Source organism: Miscanthus floridulus, chromosome 3, assembly GCF_019320115.1.
Source record: "Miscanthus floridulus cultivar M001 chromosome 3, ASM1932011v1, whole genome shotgun sequence".
In the NCBI taxonomy this organism is placed as follows: domain Eukaryota; kingdom Viridiplantae; phylum Streptophyta; class Magnoliopsida; order Poales; family Poaceae; genus Miscanthus; species Miscanthus floridulus.
In genome coordinates, this window is record NC_089582.1 from 132,504,961 (window position 1) to 132,525,399 (window position 20,439).

A 20,439-nucleotide genomic window follows, 5' to 3' on the forward strand; every position below is an offset into this window, starting at 1 on the left:
TGCATGAGTTAATTTAGAACCTCTTTGTCTGAAAAATAGCACCAATTTCAGCTATTGTAAGTTCTGTAATGATGGCACAGGACTTCATCAGGTTGTCTGAAATTATCAATGAAATTAGCTCAAATAGCTTATTGATCCAGGCATCCAGCGAAGGATGCATTCAGTCAGGACAAGCTGAGATTGATTTATCTAAGCCGAACTAAAATCACTGCAGGACCAATCCAAGGACGCCGGCTCTGCTCCCACCCTTCGGCTTGCTGGATTAAACAAGGGATCCTGTCGCCGGCCGCTGGGGGACATGCAACTCGTCCCCGGCGGGGTGATTGGGTTTCCCTACAGCTTGGACACCAGATTTGAAACACGCAGCGACTGAGACATGGTCTTGATGTGGCGGCTGCGATTACAAGGAGCTCTTGATGTGGCGAGCGAACCAGCCTCGCCTCGCCTTGAATTCTCAAAAAAAAAAAGCCTCGCCTTCTATGCCGAGCGCCATACGCGAGATGGCGAGCTCGGGGTTTTGGAGAATGGGGGTTACTTAGCCGTTTTTTAAAGAATTTTATCGATGGCCAATGGGATCAGCGGCGGATCGATGAAAATTTTTATGGGGCTCAACAAAAGTGTGATAGCAACCTACCTCTGACTGCTGGTGGATTTTAAGTCTCAGTCTCACCTACACGATAGAATTTTGTCTAAAAATTCAGGAGGTTCCCTGGGCTCCGGTATCGGTAGGTGGGGCTCGAGCCCCCCTGAATCCGCCGCTGAGTGGGATATAGCAGCTCTTGGAGATGTTCTCATCTACGCTAAAAATGGCAGTGCATAAAAGCGTTTTGGTACTCGGAACTTGGAAGGTGACACAAAAAATGCACCTGTGAGCCTTTCTAGCCCCGTGCATCCCTCAAATTCTTGGTCTTTAAGTTACCATGCTTGTTCCCCCGTGCTGCCCGCCTCTGACACTCCGCCTGTTTTTGTTCACAGCCAAACCTGAGCTAACAACCGACGTGACCGAGGCCGGCCGGCCGCCGCCCGGTGCCGTCTATCCGCGTGCTTCCTGCTTCCTATCACATCGAAGCACACCAAGTCCTTGTCCGTATCGATCCCTGCTCGTTCTCCGCGTTTTCCTATATATAAAAACGAGCGCGCGCGCAAGCCGCAAGAGCTTCGCCGAGTCCGTCCCCCCCCCCCCCCCCCCCCCCCACCCACCCACGAACTTTTACCAGTTTTGGTTGCGCCTGGGCGTCGAACGAGGCACGATCGATCGCGCGAGCGAGAAGAGGATGAGCTACTACAACCAGCAGCAGGCGCCCGTGACAGGTACGGTGATCCTCCACGAGCTCCGGTCTCCGGAAACTTGTTTTCTCCTGCGACTTCGGCTTTGATCACAGCTGAAGTGCTGAACTGACCGCGTGCTTTCGTGTTTCCGTCGCTCTGCCAAGCAGCGTACCCGCCGGCGGGGCAGCCGTACGTGCAGCCGCCGCCGATGCAGGCGACCTACGTGCAGCCGGCGCCGCCGCCGGGGTACCCTGGCAGCTACAACAGTGGCATGACGAACCCTCCGCCACTTCAGGTGGTGGCGCCCCAGACGCAGAGCCGCGGCGACAAGGCCTTCTGGGAAGGATGGTAAGCTTCGTGCCTTTCGATCGCACGTGCCATACATAAATATTGTGATGATCCACTGACCCCCCCACTCGCCGGCCGCTTGGTTGCCTTGCAGCTGTGCAGCCCTCTGCTGCTGCTGCATCCTGGACATGTGCTGCTAAGTAAGCCCGGCGAAAGCAGTAGAGTACCTCCAAGTACCGAACGCATGCTCTCTCCACCAAGTCTCCATTTGTAATTGTCACAGAGTCCGTTCGTGCCTAGAGAATAATCAGTGTGTGATACTACTACCTGTAACGTTACTCACGTACCATCAATTTTTATTATGCTGGCATGAGGTTTGTATTTGTGAATTGTGATACATGCATGAAGGTACTCCGTCCGTTCCGAATTATAAGACGTTTTGGTTTTTCTAAATACATTATTTTTAACTACGTACCTAGAAAAGCTAAAACGTCTTATAATTTAGAACAGAGGAATAAAGATTTATCATACAGACAATCTGGAAAAGAAACAGATAAGCGACAAGGTACAATAATAACGACCATAATTACCAACGGTATTTCTGGGTTCTTTTTTTTTTCTTATCATGAGGGCAACGATGTTTAACGGTTCTGAATTCTGCCAATTATGCGGGATAATAAAACTCTAAATAAACTGTAACAACATCTACAACGAAGGCCTGAGCAGTTCTTAACTCTCAGGATCAGTGAAGTAAACAGGGCTTTCCAGATCATCATTCTTCGCAGAAGCGAACGAGTCTTCTGATCCTGCTGTCGACGGAGTTGAGCTCTCTTCAGAATCAGAGATCTCACCATGCAGAGCAATATGTTCCTCCACCTCAAGCTCGGGCTCAGACTCAGACCCAGAATTCCCCAGCATGAGCTTGTGAATTGCAGCCTTGGCGGTGTCAACAAACCACTCATCCTCAGGAAGAACACTGAATTTTTTTTAGTGGAAGGACAAGGTGATGTTAAACACTAGGCAAACATGCAACCTAAAACATTATGAGAATACTACAAAAAAGAATAGAAAAAGGATTCTGGTTACAGACCTTTGTGGATCAACACCCCTTGCTGAGAAAGCTGCAACTGCTCTGGTTATGATTGTGGACACAAGCTGCTGAACTGGTCTATGTGGAAACCTTCCACAGACAGCAATCTCAACAATGAAGTGCATATCAAGAATAAGCTGCAAGGAGCATTCAAGAAAAGAGAAACCATCCACAGACAGCTCTGGTTATGATTGATAACTTCAGCATTTGCATCAAAGTAGCACGAGAACACGAGAAAACATACCTGCTGCAGCCCTGAAGGCTGGAGTTGGACAGACCGGTCCTCGAAGACATCCCAGAACTCTTGCTCATTGGAGAGCCACATGATAACTGTTTCAGTTAGCCTTGAGAGTAAGACCTTCTGTAGCTTATCTTTTCCCAGTAGAACATCACCAGCGACACTAGCTAGCTGTTGCAATCTTCCAAACAGCGCCTAATAAGAAGAACAAAAACAGATGGGTGAGATGACTTTGTTTGGAACATCAACTTTCAAATCTTTGGGTGTTTGGATAATAACTTTTGTCTAAACCAAGTTGTAGTGGACATATTGTTGTATTTCAAGTAACAGAATAAGTGAGTCGAATGTAAAACACTGGAAAACAGAATTCCTTTAACTTCAATCTGATTTGCCAAACAGAACTTTAGATTTTTCACACATGCTTTTCCTCAGCAGAATAAGCACTGGATAGCAAAGGAACCACAAAATGGCACTTATAAGCTAAATGACAATGAAACATCATTGCCTTTTCCCCTCTTAAGCTACAGATTTTACACTGATCGAACTCAAATGTATACTCTGAATAAAAGATGTGTACTAGTGCATTGAACTGGCATTGTTTCTTTATACTAATATGCAATACATCTCGCCCTTCCTTTTCCCTCTTAAGTTACTTTACAACTATCCAACTCAAATGCAGTACCCTGAATAAAGATGTGTATATTTAATTGGCATAGTTTCGTTATATTAATTGGCATAGTCCCTAGACCCCGCACAGAGCGGGAGCTCTCAGCACTGGGTACGCCCTTTTTTTTATAGTTTCGTTATATTAATATGCAATACAATTTGCCCTTCCCCACACTTCAACCGTTCAACGTCACAGGGATGGTCCTTGCAAGGAGGACTGGATTCGCACCCATTCATTTAAAAACATTTGCTCGCCAACAAATTAACACAAATAAACACGATGTGTTTATGGTGCGTAGTTTTTTGTTCTAAAATTTAATTTTTTGTTCTAGTCTAAAATGAGATAGATAATGCATAGATAATTATAGAAGTCATTCCAGGATCCATGTTGGTCAAACTTTTTTGTTTTGGTAATCAATATATAGATAATTGTAAACCAATCATAGATCAGTTGGTTGGGTTTCTTGTGGTGGAACCTGTCCATCCGAGTTCAAGTTCCCGACTTGGTACAGGTGCTCACATTTTCCTGGATTTATTCCAAGATTTAACGGCGCTATGCTTTCAGTGGTAGGCGACATCCTCGTCGACAGCGAGGCGCCTGTGGTGACTTCATGAATTTCATGATCTGCCGGCTCAGTCCTTCGGAGGTGCTCATAGGGGTGGGTTTGCGTACGTGTGTTCATAGGAGTGAGTGTGCGTATATGTTGTGGGCATCTACGTTGTACTGTGTAATTCTCAAAAAAAAAATACAGATAATTATGTAGATTACATTGTAAGATGAATCAACAACAACAACAACATAGCCTTTCAGTCCCAAGCAAATTAGCATAGGCTAGAGTTGAAACCCACTAAGAGCCCCAAGTCACGGTTCAGGCACTTCAATAGCTGCTTTCCAAGTACTCATATTCAAACATAGATCTCTAGGTATATCCTAAGCTTTCAAATCTCTTTTTATTGCCTCCCATCATGTCAATTTCGGTCTTCCTCTACCTCTCCTCATATTATTAGCTTGACTTATGACTCCACAATGCACTGGTGCCTCTGAAGGTCTCCTTTGGACATGGCCAAACCACCTCAACCGATGTTGGACAAGGTTTTCTTCAATTGGTGCTACCTCTAGACGATCACGTATATCATCGTTCCGAACTCGGTCCATTCTTGTGTGACCGTAAATCCATCGCAACATACGTATTTCTACAACACTCAGTTGTTGAACATGTCGAATCTTTGTAGGCCAACATTTTGCTCCATACAACATAACCGGCCTAATCGTCGTTTTATAGAACTTGCCTTTTAGCTTTTGTGGTACCCTCTTGTGAGAGAGGATGCCAGAAACTTGTCGCCACTTGATCCACCCTGCTTTGATTCTATGACTAACGTCCGTATCAATATCTCCATCCCTCTGTAGCATCGATCCCAGATATTGAACGGTATCCTTCTTAGTCACTACTTGACCTTCCAAACTCACATCTCCCTCTTCATGTACAACTCCGCCAAAGTCGCATCTCATGTATTCAGTTTTAGTTCTGTTCAATCTAAAACCTTTAGACTCAAGGGTCTGCCGCCATAACTCTAGTTTCTTATTTACTCCCGTGTGGCTTTCGTCCACTAACACTACATCATCAGCGAACAACATACACCAAGGGACATCCCCTTGTATGTTCCTGGTAACCTCATCCATTACCAAGGCAAAGAGATACGGGCTTAAGACTGACCCTTGATAAAGTCCAATTTTAATCGGGAAGTAATTTATGTTACCATCGTTTGTTCGAACACTAGTCACAACATTGTTGTACATGTCCTTAATGAGGGTCACGTACTTTGATGGGACTTTATGTTTGTCCAAAGACTACCATATAACATTTCTTGGTATCTTGTCATAAGCCTTCTCCAAGTCAATGAAAACCAAGTGGAGGTCCCTCTTCTGCTCTCTAAACCGCTTCATAACTTGTCTTATTAAGAAGATTGCTTCTGTGGTTGACCTTCCGGGCATGAAACCAAATTGGTTTGTTGATATCTGCGTCGTTCCTCGCAGACGCTGCTCGATGACTCTCCCATAACTTCATAGCATGGCTCATCAACTTAATTCCCTGATAATTAGTACAACTTTGGATATCTCCCTTGTTCTTGTAGATTGGTACCAATATGCTTCTTCTCCACTTCTCAGGCATCTTGTTCGATCGAAAGATATTGTTGAACATCTTGGTTAACCATACTATAGCTATATCCCCGAGACATCTCCACACCTTGATTGAGATACCATCAAGGCCCATCGCTTTGCCCCCTTTCATCCTTTTCAAGGCTTCTCTGATTGACATTGTAAGATGAATGCTATGGTAATTTTTTTTTTGTTTTGATTATCAAGATATACATAGTTATGTAGATTTATAAGGTGAGATGGATATGGATGCTGCCGGGTCCATCATGAAAATACCTTCATAATACATTTTTTCCCTTACGATGCATAGTATAGTACATCCAATCTGAAATATAAACGTTCTAGGATCCATGTTGGTCAGACATTTTTAGTTTTGATAATCAATATATAGATAATAATGTAGATTGGGAATCTAAGATGGATGCTACCAGATACATCACGAAAACTACCTTCATAATATCTATTTTTATTTTTAATAACATATATTTTCACAGAAATTGGTTGTTAAGGCTAAACATCATCTTAGCCACCATGTCAATGCCCCAAACTGACTTGTATTTTCAATCGAGGGGTGACGGGGTGTAATGAAACATATGATGGAGCACCTATGTCATAAACATACAAAACACTTTTCCAGGTAGACAAGGAAAAAAATTACACCTTCCATCAGTACCATATGTAAACATTTGATATCAAATCATTGAAATTCAAATATGCAATTACCCTCTTAATGAAAATGTGCTTAGGCATGGTCGCGAAAAAAAAATTAAATATACAATCACCTGGAAGGGCAGTGAAGGCAAGGGATCAGGATCAGATAAAAGATCATCGTCTTTCCGTCCCAAGTACATTTTAGCATCCAATCGTGACTTCCCTTCCAAGTAAATAAAAGATAAGACATACTGTCGGCAGAAGTGATCCCTCAGTTTGTCCAATGAATGCTGCAAATTACGTTTCCACTCTTTGTATTCCATGGCATATATGGACCCAGGGCCAAGGCCTTCGCTTGATCCACCAGCCCCTTTCTTCTCAGCTTGCATGTCAAAGAACTTGGTTACAGCAGCTGGCAATAGCTCATCTGCTACAGTGTATGTGGTTCCAATTAGTGTAAGTTGTTGCGCATCACTTTCAGCTTTAAATTCAACAGGCTCTTTTGACTCCAGTAGATTATCATCTTCAGAAGGCCCCGGCAAGACTTTGATCAGTGTTTCTACATATCTATCAAAAAGCTGGAGAAATTTATTCAGAATTGCTCCACCAAAGTGAACTATGGTCATTGGAAGGATTTGATCCAAAACATCCTGTAAGGAGGATATGCATATATATCAGCTGCTTCAGTGTATCAAATAGCAGGTGAAGTAGAGAAATTTGCGAAACTATCAAATAAACCACGAAGTATAGTAATCCATGTTCCAGTGAAAGATTATTCTATTCATATTTTGAACGCTGGCACATAAGTGCATAACCAGTAAACTGACTGCAGTAGCATGGTTTCTACACAAACTCATCACTCATTGAGTCAAGAAAATGCATTACATCTATTTATCCTAGATATTTTCATGCAGAGAGTTATTGCTATTGTGTATGGTTGCCTGTGCCAAGTACCTAGCATATGTAGAGACTAGAGAGTGTGCAGACTGCTTGTGTCTGTTAGAATTTAGAGACTGAATGGACCCTAGAAATACTCAAATGCTCATTGATTGCAAGTTGTTCAATTCAGTAAGAATTCACTGGGTGTAGTGCATCTAAAAAACTAGAAGGGTACCCCGCGCGCGCATTGCTGCAAGGATCGCGAATGAATTTTAGTGGATAGTTTGGTATGCTGACGTGGAAGAATAAATGCATGTTAGTAGATGACATGGCTTGCTGACATGGATAGGTTGCATAAATAGACAGGTGCCGTAATTGCATGCTCTAGATATATAGATATAGATATAGATATATAGATATAGTGATGTAGAGATATAGATATATAATGTCTAGATGTAGAGATATAGATATAGATATATGGTAGGACAAATCACAGAAATCAAAATGCACAGTCCAACATGACAGCAAGCTGAATTTCCAGACAAGTTAAAATAAAAGGTTGCATTAAGGCAAGTTCACTTAAAAGAGATATCAGAAGATAAGAATCAACGAAGAACTCACATTGACAATGGACATGAACTTCTTTCCACTGCTTGTAAGCATAACATTTGGTGAAACTGGACCAGAGAGCGGTGATCCTTCTTGAGGGGTGAGAAGCAGAATATCATCATTCCTTGCCCCATCCACAATCTTTCTCCTCACCCTTCTAAAATTCAAATCAAGAACTTCTTCGATATAAGGGCGCAATAGTACCATAAGTAATTTTGAGAATTTCAGACCTTGGGATTCTAGACAAGAGCAATGATGGAGACTAGTTTCGATGCATATACAGGCAGAGCGAAGGGCAGAAACACTCTCAGGCAAAGGAGAATTTTCTTTAACCAAACGTGCAAAGGTTTCAATTTCATATTCAGCCCATTGGATAATCCGGTTTGTATTCATGGGGCTATCTCCAAGTAGCGTATTAGTTTCTTTTGCTGCTTTTGCAATAGCTGAGAAAACAAGCTGCGACAAAGTTGCAGAGTAAGTCTGTGTGTAGATTGAACAGTTAGGAAGAAATGCCTCAACATTTTTCTGCAGTTGTGAACCATAAGCTTTCAGAAGTACTTGATGGGCTAAAGAACTTTTGCCTATCTTAATTAAACCAGACAAACACTTCCTTAGTTCGGTCATAGATAAAGCTGGCTGTCCACAATACCTAACAAGCTGATCCTCAAGAATTGCTTTCCTTTTAATCAGTGCTGTCTTAAAGGCAGTATTCTCTGCATTTGATTCTTTACCAGATTCATCTGCAACCAAATATTTCTTCTCCTCAGCTTCCAAAGCAAGAACCGCCTCCTCCATTTTGTGCTCTGCAAGCAAAATGTCTAACTTATCTAGAAAAATAGCTTTGGGATCCTGGGTACTATGAGACAAAATTTCATCAAGTTCAGTTTCAGGATCCTTTTTTGTCGCATCTTCTTCCTTGCTAGATTTGTGCCAATTATCAAGCTCACGGGACACACCACTCATTAGATCCTGCACAAGAATTCCTTGGGAAGAAACATGCTTTTGTAGCTCAATTAACTCTTGTTCTGCTTCAACAACCTCCTCAGAAATTCTGTGCAAATAGTGAAAAGGAGAAAAACATTGACCCATAGGAAAATGGTTAAAAAAAGAGGAAAAATGAGTCCATAGACTGGAGTTTTCAAGTATGAGCAAAGGAAACATATTGAATTCTGAATTTTCATTTGTTTCATTCATTTTTAGAGCAGAAAAAATCAGGCATGAATTTTGTAATTACCTGAGAAAAGCCAGGACCTTTGATTGCCTATTTCCAGACAGATTTTCAATAGCATCCTTCAATTCCAACAAATCGGAGCAAATTTTCCTGATACCCTGCAAGCACAACAATCGATGAATACCATCACCACACCAATGAGAACATTTTAGCAATGGCAACCACTAGAGCCCCTCTCTGTACCAGTCCTGGCAGAAAAGGATGCAGGCAACACTAAACCCTTTGGTCCATCTCGATAAAAAAATGACAAGGTAACCAGATTTTACTTGCATTTTTTAGTAGAAGGTGATATGCTTTTGTTTGGTTATGCTTGTAGTTTTGATGCATCAAGGCTCGGTGAGAACATGCTGTGTTACAGAGAACAAAAACACGGGATTCAAGAATAGCAGATCTTTCCAAAGCAAAAGAGGGGAAATTGTCTAGGGCCAAATGCTGGATAAATTCCTCTTCCTACGCGATATTACCCACCATAACACCATTGCAACGGGTCTAGATCCAAAATTGCGTGATTTCAAGCCCAAGCAGCCCCAGCCGCACAGCGACGAAAGAAGGAGGAACTAGCCGGGCACAGCAGCAGGTGAAATTCCCCACTGGCCCACTGTATGCTGGCCGGAATGTAGAAGAAACATCTGAATCGCGGAGCAAGGAAAGAGAAATCGAACCTTCTCGGTCTGAGACTGGTAGGCGGCATTGACGGAGGACTGCGGGGTGATCCACTCGTGCCCCGGGAACTCCTCCTCCAGCTCCTCTCCGCTGCTGCTCTCCATTCGGCACCTCCGCGCGATCTCGGAAGCCTCCCACAGGAAAGAATCTGGGAAGGGGAGATTTCTCGGCGCGCGGCGAGCCGGTAGTGAATGACGAGACGACGAAGGAGGCGGCGGTGGAGGAGTGGAAGTGGAAGTGGACTGGAGTGCCGTTACGGGTAGCCACCCACCGGCAGCGACCGCGGGGCTACTTTGTAGGGTTTTTTCTGGCTTGGCGTGTCCTGGACCTCCTGGTCCTGTGATAGGTGAGAAACTGTGGGCCGTCGACGATTCGGCGTCAGGAGGATCAGTAACCTTCTGTTCTTCTCGACTTCCACCGCCCATTCCTGCAATACAGTTCGATCTCCCCATTAAAATCCGGCCAAATTTTCATTCAAATTAGCCATAACAGCCTGTAATTATAAATACAAGAAATTCTTATGATTTGTACATCTCTAGTTTCTCTAGGACTTCTTAATTCTAGAAGCATTATAAGGCCCCTTTGGAACATAGAAAAAAAATCTTGTTTTCTACATTTTTTCTATGAAAATAAATTGATTTCTATAAAATTTCTGTACATTCCTATAAAATTTCTGCATTTTAAAGGAGGCTTAAAAATATGACTCTAATATGTAGTTCTTATAGTCAGTATCAATACAGGCTTCGAATAGTCTTCTTTTCGGTGTGTTTAAGAATATAAAACCTCATCAGTATAGTTTCATTTCAAAATAATGTCAACAATGCTAATATGCTGGTATGATATATCCACATTGTTTGCCCGTATATAGCTTACCATATTTGCTTCTTTCAAGCACAGTTGGCATGAAAGCCTCTACAGTTTTACGTAGTTAGTCATAAAAAACTCGCTTGGAACCGGTAAAATTTACTATAACTATAGAACCATATTGGGAGATCGACTTAAGAACTTTCGCGAAATCCACTAAAACACTATTAGACAAGACAAAATAGGGGAGACCACAAAGTGAAGACTATCAAATAGGAATCCCCAAATTCAAGATGTTAAATCAGAAAACTCGCCTATGAACTTAGGGATCTTTGATCCCCACTTAGGCATGATGGCAAATCTTGTGATATAGAGATGATGCTCTGTCACCTTGTTCGCTTTTCCGTGTACCTTGTCGCTCGATTCCACGCAACTAGCAAAGACAACACAGAGAAAGTCCAACTAAGGAATTGAAGGAGTTTAGAGGAGATGGGGCGTTAATGATAGCGAAATCCTTGTGCGCTCTTATACAAACCTGATTCCTCACAATCGATCTGCGCGAGAAAAGTCTAGGCGAAAAAGAATTTTCTCGATCGATCAGATCTGAGCGAGGAGGGGGTGGAAGAAGAGGGGGTTGTACCTTGTCGTTCGATTCCCCACTACTAGCAAAGACAACACAAAGAAAGTCAAATAAGGAATTGAAGGAGTTTAGAGAAGATGGGGCGTTAACATCTAGCGAAATCCTTGTTCGCTCTTGTACCAACCTGATTCCTCACAATCGATCCGCGCGAGAAAAGTCTAGGCAAAAAGGAATTTCTTCGACCGATCAGATCTGAGCGAGGAGGGGATGGAAGAAGACTGGATTGTACCTTGTCGCTCGATTCCCCACAACTAGCAGAGACAACACAGAGAAAGTCCAAATAAGGAATTGAAGGAGTTTAGAGGAGATGGGAGCGTTAACATCGAGCGGAATCCTTGGTCGCTTTTGTACCAACCTGATTCCTCACAATCGATCTGCGCGAGGAAAGTCTATGCAAAAAGGAATTTCTTCAACCGATCAAATCTGAGCGAGGAGGGGGTTGAAGAAGAGAAGGTTGTACCTTGTCGCTCGATTCCCTACAACTAGCAAAGACAACACAAAGAAAGTCCAAATAAGGAATTGAAGGAGTTTAGAGGAGATGGGGTGTTAACATCCAGTGAAATCCTTGTTCGCTCTTGTACCAACCTGATTCCTCACAATCGATTTGCGCGAGAAAAGTCTAGGCGGAAAAGAATTTCTTCGACCGATCAGATCTAAGCAAGGAGGGGGCAGAAAGAAGGGGGGTTTGAGTGCTTAAATAGGGAAAGTATTTTAACATAAAGACACCATAAATAAATTTAAATTACCGATACCACAAAGCTCAAGAGTTTTCTTATAATTAATTCTCTCCTTGCAAATAAGAGCGCAAGACTTGTCTTACTTAGATTAGCCGGCCGTAGCCTTTTTTAGGGGGAATCATGCCCACAGCCATCCCACGGGATATGTGAGGCTGATTTTCTCATGCTGTTTTTTAAGGTGAAAATAATTCAATTAAATATATTATACCATGCTCAACTGAGAAAAAGTTTTCAGGTTTGCATTTCACTATTTAAGCCCTGTCCACCAACTATCGTGGGCTGGACCAAGCTAAGGGCATGTTTGGATCCATTAGAGCAACTCCAGCCGGACCCTGCTTGAGGCCCCCCATAGCTAAATATGGGTGTCCAAGATAAAAATATCACTCCAGCAGGTCTCCTACTACAGACCCCATATTTGGTTGGACAACCAAATCCTCCCTCTTGACCCTATTCTTGTTGGCTCAGCTCTAGGCCCCCAAAAGGTCGTTTTGGCCGATTTCTTCCCTGCCTGCAGTCGAACATCCCCTATGCGCCGTAGCTTGCTAGCCTCTAGCTCACCGGCGGCCGGTGCCAGGCCTGCCCCAGCGCGGCAGCGCCTTCCCTCCCTCCGGCTGCACCTCCACTCCCTTTCTTCCGACAGGATCTCCCTCTCGTGGCCCCTCCCCTTCCCTTCCTCGGGCAGATGTCGTCGTCGATGTGCGGGGGCTTCCTCGGCGGCGAGGCTTCCCCGGCAAAGAGGGGCTCCCGACCCGTCTTTGGCTGCTTCTCGGCAGCGCGCGCTGGAGCTGGTCGTGAGGACGCTGGGCCTTCACTCCGGGTTGCGGCGCGGTGAGCGACCTCCTCTTTGGGTTGCGAGACGATGAGCGGAGCGACTGCGACTCCTCCTCCTCTTGACTTCCCACGAAGGCGCTCCCTCCTCTCCTTGCGACGACGCTCCCTTCGTTCCCCGCGACAGCGCTCCCTCAGACTCCCATCGTATCCGCTACTTTCGGCACCCCCAGGGATGGCATAGACTCCCAGGCCACTTCCCCGCTCCTCGCGACTCCCACGCCATGGTGCTCCCCGCGATGGTACGACTCCCCCTTTGAATCCGGATGTTTTGGGCGAGTTAGTGTATGACAACCGGGTTCCACGTGTCATTGGCAGTTTAAATGAATTTGGGGACTCAACCCTGAGGGACACTGTTGGAGTGCAGTCTAAAAAACAGGGCCTCCAAAAAGTAGGGGAGCATTCAAATGAAAAGTAGGGGCTCTATTTTAGGGCTAGTGTTGGAGTTGCTCCTAGCACTAAAAAAATAGCTAGTTAATAGCTAATAGCTGTTAATTTTTAGCTAGCTAATTTTTAGCAGGGTCTATTTAGATCCACCTGCTAATAGGTGGTTGCATAGTGAGTTGAAGGTGCACATGAACTATTAACACATATTAGCAACTCTAAACCTGCTAATAGAACCAATAGTTAGCAATCTTCTAACTAATAATTAGAATGTTTTATTAGCAGGTCTGTTTGAATATACTGGTACTAATTTTAGCTGCTAATTTTTAGTACTAACGTATCCAAACATGCCCTAAAGACCAATATAAAAGTACAAGCACCAAAGCTCATTTAGTGTTGGGCCATGGGTCGCCTTCCAACGTGCTTCACTGAAAGGAAAAAGTCCATTTTACATTTTTGAACTATTCTCGAAGTTTAGTTTTTCTCCCTGAACTTGAAAACTAGGTAAATCACCATCCTTAACTTTTAAAACTGTTCATTTTATCTCCCTGGCCTAGTTATAGGTGGTTTTCAAGAGCAGTTTTGTCTTATTTTTATTTTGGCTGAATATTTGAAAAATCATAGTAAATCACGGAAAAATCATGAAATGGAAAATCTAAATTTGTTGGACAACACATGAGTAAATTTACACAGTAAACATATAATGGTCACGTTCGGCTTACCTCATATCTAGCTTGTTCGGCTTCTTTTTTCAGCCGAAACAATATTTTTCTCTCACAACAATTCAGCAAGAATAATATTTTTCAGCCAGTTTCAGCCAAAATTCAGCCAGTGAAACGGGGCCAATATGGTATGCTTTAGTACAAAGTTTTGTTGTAGCTTTAGAACTATGTTTTTCGGTAATTAATTCATAGCTGCAGTTTCTATGGTCCAATTATGATGAATTTTTTATGGTGTTTAATTATTGGATGCTTTAACTTTAGTAAAAATTTTATACTCGTTTCTATTTTTACACACTTTTAACTATTTTAAAACTATTTAACAAGCATAAAACCAAATAAATCTATAACTCAGTTATACATGATCCAATAAGCATGAAGTTTTTATTACAGTTCAATCATATAATAATTAGCCCAGCATAAAAATTTTACCATAATTGGACCATAGAAACTACAACTTTGAATTAATTATAGAAAAACATAGATCTAAAACTACAGCAAAAACTTTATAATAAAGCATACTATATTATATATTTAATGTGTAGATCTACTCATGTGGAGTCCAAGAAAATTAGACTTTCTATTTTATGATTTTTTATGATTTACTATGATTTTTTTAAATGAGCCAAAATAAATAAAAAAGAAAAAGACAAAACCGTCTTTGAAAACCATCTATAACCGGGTCAGAGAGGTAAAATGAACGATTTTAAAAATTGAGGAATGTGGTTTAGCTGATTTTAGAGTTTAGAGAGGAAAATTAGACTTTCAGGAGGAAAATAAAATGGACTTTGTCCTCTCTGAAACGAGGATTGCTCCATTAGGCATCAATATTCAATCCATCCTCCACTCAAAAAAAAAAATCAATATTCAATCCATCCGTCCTGAAGTCCGGTAGTATGTGAAGGTGCGAAAGTGATCTTCAGCCTGTTCGGGAGGCCGTAAACGATTATGGATTATTTACTGCTGGCTGGTTTGGTATGAGAGAAAAACACTGTTCCCAACTGAAAATTTACGATCGTTTACGAGCAAGCGAACATGCTACTGCAAACGCCGCGGTATCTGGTTCAATTGTTTTTGAGCTCCAGGTCAAAGGCGGATTAGAGAAACGACTATGAACGAAACAAGTTCTAAATCCCATTAGATACTCAGACGGGTTGGTGTTCCTCTTAAGATGGGTAAGCTGCCAACAGCCGCGTTCGCTTCGCTGAAAAAATAAATCAAAATACTGTTTCAGCTAATTTGTTGGGAGAGAAAAATACTGTTTCAACTGAAAAAACAAGCTGAAAAAATGAATTATAACATAAACGAACAGGGCAATGTCTAATAACAATACTAAAAAACACACGCATCGACACATTTCTCCCTCCCCCTCTCTCTGAAATTCAAGCATCGCAAGGAGCATCTCGCTGACGCTGGTCAAGCCTGTACCGTAGCGCTCACCCCCCGTGAGCATACACGGCCTAAGAGTATCCGGGGCTGCGGCAACGATCGATGACGCACCGGAGCAGTGCAGGTGCAGCGAAAGAAAAGCGCGCCGTCGCTGTCGACGGCCGTGCCGAGCGCCAGCAGACAAGCAGCGACGCTACAAAACAACGCGCCAATCAACCGCCCCACTGCTGACCCTTTCCAACCTCCAAGCTCCTGCCTTCCGCCTGCCGGCCGGCAGCGGTGGTAGCGGCCACGCCCCCATGATATGGCCGCCCGCTCCCTCCTCCTCTACGCGCTGCTCCTGGCCCTCTCCACCGCCGCGCCGTCCCACGGCCTCACTCAAGGTAGAGTCTTGCCGTCATGATTGAATCCTTTTTTCACGTTCTGATTATCAGCTCGCGCGCCCTGAGTGCCGCTGGAATGTTTGGTGGATTGCATCAACGACCGGATTTTGCGTGCAAACGGCAGGCTAATATTTTTGAATCTGACTGACGTGACTTACTGCTTCCTTCCAAATTCAATGCTTCTCAGTCTGTTCGTTTGGCAGTAGCCTATCGTAAATAATCGTAAATTTCCAGCTGGAACAGTATTTTTCTCTCACGTAAACCAGCCAACAGTATTTCTTCACGAACCAGCAACGATACGAACCAGCCAACCGAACAGGCTGGTTGTGTCGTTGTGCTTCTTTTCTGATGTGATGGTGGGGTTTTCTGTTGACTTTGACACAGCGGATGTTGCGAAACGATTGAAGGAGGAGCTGTCACAGAGGAACCGTGGGCATGAGATGCTCGAATCATGGAACGGGGACCCGTGCTCTCCGTCTACATGGGAAGGGTTCTCTTGCGAACCCAAGGATGGTGCCCAGGTCGTCGTCAAGCTGTGAGTGGTCACTAAAATTGTGGACGTTTGCTCAGCACGCACATGTAGTTTTGAGAACAAGCCGTCAACACCTATTTCCTTGCTGCTAATCTGGGATTTGTTGTTCCTGCACTGTGAATTCGGATCCTTCTATGTCGCTCCTATAGCCCTTGCCTTTCTTAGTTCTTCTTTACCTTTTTGATAGAGCATTGCATTTGTGAGTTGGTGTTGAATTGAACAGAACTGTGATAGGCTGGTATTTGCGATTTGCGTAGGAACTTTTCTTCGAAGGACTTGCAAGGGCCGATTCCTGCAGCGATTGGAAACTTGACGGAGCTAAATGAAATGTATGTTTCGCTGTCTGCTTTCATGTGAATTCATGCTTTGCATTTGCTAGGTGTTGACTTTATTTTCTTACTGCTGTGGGTGCAGTTATCTTCAGTATAATAACTTCACTGGATTTATCCCGGCATCCTTTTCTGCTCTCAGACACCTGTGGAAGCTGTAAGTACATGCTACCTTGTTCCTCTCTTTTCTCCTTATGTTACAAAGATGATTGCTTCAATAGAATCAGTAAGCAATTCTAGATTTTGCCATCCAATTCAGATCATCTTGTTTCCATTTGATAACATATCCTTCTTACATCACGTTGATATTCTGTATAAATTCTACCAAAAAGATCTAATTGAACATTGTCATTTAATTAATCCAGGTCGGTGATTTGCAACCCCTTGTTGAACAATAAGCAGCCTGATGGATTTTCTAGTGGCGTAAATGTCAGGTGAAATTTCTGTTATGATGTTCAACTTTTCTTGCCATGTGTGGCGGAAACATAATTTTACTATCCTTTATTATTTCTGAAAATTGAAAAGCCATGGAGGATGTGCTACCCAAGAGTACTATAGCTCACCTGCTGAAGAGTACCAAAGCCCACCTGCAGTTGCCAGTCAGAAAATATTTGTTATTGGTGGTGTCGCTGGTGGATCTTTGGCATGTACTGTTGCACTCGGATCGTTCTTTGTTTGTTTTAACAAACGTGAACGGCGTTCTTCAAAAAAGGACTGCTCTTCTACAACAAGTATGTCTCCTGCTGCTAAAGTCAGACAGTAGATGTCTTGCACCGTGCATTGTTCGATCATGCTGTGCAGTCTTGCATACATTAATAAAATTTCTCTGTACATTTGAAATCAGAAGCCTTTATATTTTCCTATTTGGTGGATGAAACGGACCTTTTGTGCAATGTATAACCTCTAAGATGCCATGTACGATTACCAGAAGCTATATGATTGAGTAAAAGAAAGGAAGCACACCAATGATAATATGCCATGAAAACCATTTGAACAGAATCATCATTCAATTTTGATTTCAGTGGGAGACTAGCAAGAAGAAAGTAGTGCAAATGTTTCATTCTTCTGTGCATCCATGGCTTAAATACCTAATAGATAAGTCAATGCTTGTTTTACACTGGTCTATGCAGATCCTGTTTTTCAAGAATGCAGCATCGATAACACTACAAACCCTGCAGTACAACAGTTGTCCCTCAAATCAATCCAGACTGCAACAGGCAACTTCAAAACTTTGATAGGAGAGGGTGGGTTTGGATCAGTTTATCGAGGTGCATTAGCAAATGGGCAAGAAGTTGCAGTAAAAGTCCGCTCAACTTCATCGACACAGGGAACACGTGAGTTTAACAATGAGGTACAGACCAATTCTACCCACATTAGCATCATTTTTTTTCTTCTAAAGAAAACTATACTGGCATAAATGAATCTCGTGGGGAAGAGTTTGTTCTTAATCATGGATGTGGCATTTGGCCGTGTCACAATCTTCTCTGAAAAGTTATCTTCAGTTGCTGCTGCCATATCTTGCAAAAATATTCCATAATAACTATATTCTATGATGTGGTCAAATTTTGCATCAACCCTGCTTCTTCCTTTAGTTCTATTCTTTTATTTTTACCATACATATCGGTTGAATAATTTTCCCCTAATCACAAGCGCAGTTAAGACTTCTTTCTGCTGTGTGGCATGAGAATTTAGTCCCACTTATCGGCTATTGCTGTGAAAAAGATCAACAGATATTGGTCTATCCGTTCATGTCCAATGGCTCACTACAAGATCGCCTCTACGGTATCAAGCTTCACATAGTTTTAAAAAAAAATCAGTTGGAAGACCCTTATTTATAATTTTTTTCATTCTGTAGGTGAGGCATCAAAAAGAAAAGTTCTTGATTGGCCCACGAGACTGTCTGTTTGCATTGGTGCTGCTAGAGGTACAAGTTTTTTTTTTAAAAAAAAAAAAAACTCAGTCCACTTCTACAATGGGATTGAACTAAATAATATTCATGCAATTGAAGGACATGCCATGTTACTTTATGATCTTATGCTCTATAAATAATTGAACAGCGTAAATACTTCCTTTTTATTTGTCCATATTACATAATTCACAGCTTGTTTTGCTTGTTCAGGGCTAGTATATCTGCACAATTTTGCTGGGCGTTGTATCATACACAGAGATATTAAATCAAGCAACATACTTCTGGATCACAGCATGTGTGGCAAGGTTGCTGACTTTGGGTTTTCCAAGTATGCACCACAGGAAGGTGACAGCAATCCATCAATGGAAGTGAGGGGAACTGCTGGATATTTGGACCCTGAGTAAGTTCTCTCATCTCTTTCACTTTGGAAACAATGGAAAAGGGCTGAAAGACTATAAGTTGAAAATAACGGAATAGCGGTGATTTAAATAGATAGAACAATATATTGTTTGGTAAGAAAGTTGAGTGAAATTTAAATGTTTTCTATTAACGTGAACATAGCATTATCCTGGGAGTAAGTTGTCCAAAATGACATGGTTCCCATCCATTAGATATAAGTAGACCACTTCCTTTATACCACAATATTATATGTTACTAGTTGATATGCTAGATCATCACCTGTATCAAATCTTTCACATTATGTTCATCATGTTTGGGTGTTGTTTTCTTTTCTTCTAGATACTATTCCACTCAGGTGTTATCAACCAGAAGCGATGTCTTCAGTTTTGGAGTAGTCCTGTTAGAAATTGTGACGGGAAGATATCCTCTTGATGTCAAAAGGCCTCGTGCTGAATGGAGCTTAGTTGAGTGGGTAAGTTCACACTGCACTCTACAATAATTTTTTTTTTTGAGCAAGCACTCTACAATCATCCATTGTACTTTGTAACATCATCTGTTTGGAAGCTGGCACTACTCTATATTGATCATAGTAGTTTTGAAAAACAAATGATATATTTCAGCTCCAGAGTCCAAAAATAATCTTACGTCCATCCGCGCCATGCAGGCAAAACCTTACATCAGGGAGTACAAGATCGAAGAGATGGTGGACCCTGGCATAAAAGGGCAATATTGCTCAGAGGCCATGTGGAGAGTGCTCGAGGTCGCATCTGTATGTACCGAGCCCTTCTCAACCTTCAGGCCAACCATGGAGGATGTCCTCAGGGAGCTGGAGGACGCTCTGATCATTGAGAACAATGCTTCTGAGTACATGAGGTCCATCGAAAGCACTGGGACTCTGGGTTCCAACCGCTATCTGTCCATTGACAGGAAGATGTTTGCATCAGGGTCGGCGCGAATCGACTCAACTAAGGGACATGTACAAACAATGCCCTCGCTTCCGCGGTAACTAGATGCACATTGTGATTTCATAATGGGCGTCATCAGGGATGTGATCCATGTTCGAGGCACATCTAAGATCTAACCACGCTGAGCCTGAGCATAAACATAAAGGGATCATGTGGTAGTCTGTACCATGTACAGAGCCAATCCAGTGGTGAGAGCACAGATCAGCGACACCTACACTGGGAAATGCTTTCTGAAGCCAAGAGGCTTTGCTAGTTTTGCCTGTTGAGTTTCCATTTATTCGATTTCGATCGCCCAAAAGCAGGCCAATGTGTGGGCACAACTATTCTTTGGACCATTAAACACATAAGATATGTGTTGAGGTAACCCCTCAAAAAATATGTTCAGGTGTATGAGCCATCACTTCATTATTTGAACTATTTCTGCATTGAGAAATTGTAGTACTCTTGTTGTAATTCCTCTTCTTGCGTGATAAAAAATAGTTTTCCGATCAACAGTGGGATGATTTTCTCCAAACAAGTATTGTTTGAGCAGGTGCAACTGAAACCTAAGACATTGAAATATGGTGTCTGGGAAAAATGAATCTCGTGAAATTTAGGAAAAAGCAAGTGTAGGTCACAAGCAAGCAAACCTATATGATCATCACAAGAAAGCATTACGCCAAAAATATGAAGCAGACCT

General features: G+C 42.5%; 3 protein-coding genes across 3 annotated transcripts; 2 read left to right on the top strand and 1 right to left on the bottom strand.

Moving 5' to 3' along the window:
* Positions 1-1,197: 1,197 nt before the first annotated feature.
* LOC136546993 (protein CYSTEINE-RICH TRANSMEMBRANE MODULE 9-like) lies at positions 1,198-1,949 on the top strand. Its single transcript, XM_066538961.1, has 3 exons — positions 1,198-1,311; positions 1,437-1,617; positions 1,712-1,949. The coding sequence occupies exons 1-3, from the start codon at positions 1,275-1,277 to the stop codon at positions 1,755-1,757; spliced, it is 264 nt and encodes an 87-aa protein (XP_066395058.1). The 5' UTR covers positions 1,198-1,274; the 3' UTR covers positions 1,758-1,949.
* A 194-nt stretch (positions 1,950-2,143) lies between these two features.
* LOC136546994 (exocyst complex component EXO84C) lies at positions 2,144-9,981 on the bottom strand. The gene is made up of 7 exons (XM_066538962.1): positions 9,742-9,981; positions 9,083-9,177; positions 7,861-8,899; positions 6,492-7,010; positions 2,892-3,080; positions 2,648-2,784; positions 2,144-2,533 (listed from the first exon to the last, which is right to left on the bottom strand). The coding sequence occupies exons 1-7, from the start codon at positions 9,844-9,846 to the stop codon at positions 2,287-2,289; spliced, it is 2,331 nt and encodes a 776-aa protein (XP_066395059.1). The 5' UTR covers positions 9,847-9,981; the 3' UTR covers positions 2,144-2,286.
* Positions 9,982-15,436: 5,455 nt separating this feature from the next.
* On the top strand, positions 15,437-20,258 carry LOC136546995 (nodulation receptor kinase-like). Its single transcript, XM_066538963.1, has 12 exons — positions 15,437-15,626; positions 16,011-16,161; positions 16,416-16,487; positions 16,573-16,644; positions 16,853-16,921; positions 17,013-17,218; positions 17,618-17,838; positions 18,143-18,269; positions 18,343-18,411; positions 18,607-18,796; positions 19,135-19,267; positions 19,460-20,258. Exons 1-12 carry the CDS (start codon positions 15,548-15,550, stop codon positions 19,799-19,801), a joined length of 1,731 nt encoding a protein of 576 aa, XP_066395060.1. The 5' UTR covers positions 15,437-15,547; the 3' UTR covers positions 19,802-20,258.
* The last annotated feature ends 181 nt before the right edge of the window (positions 20,259-20,439 follow it).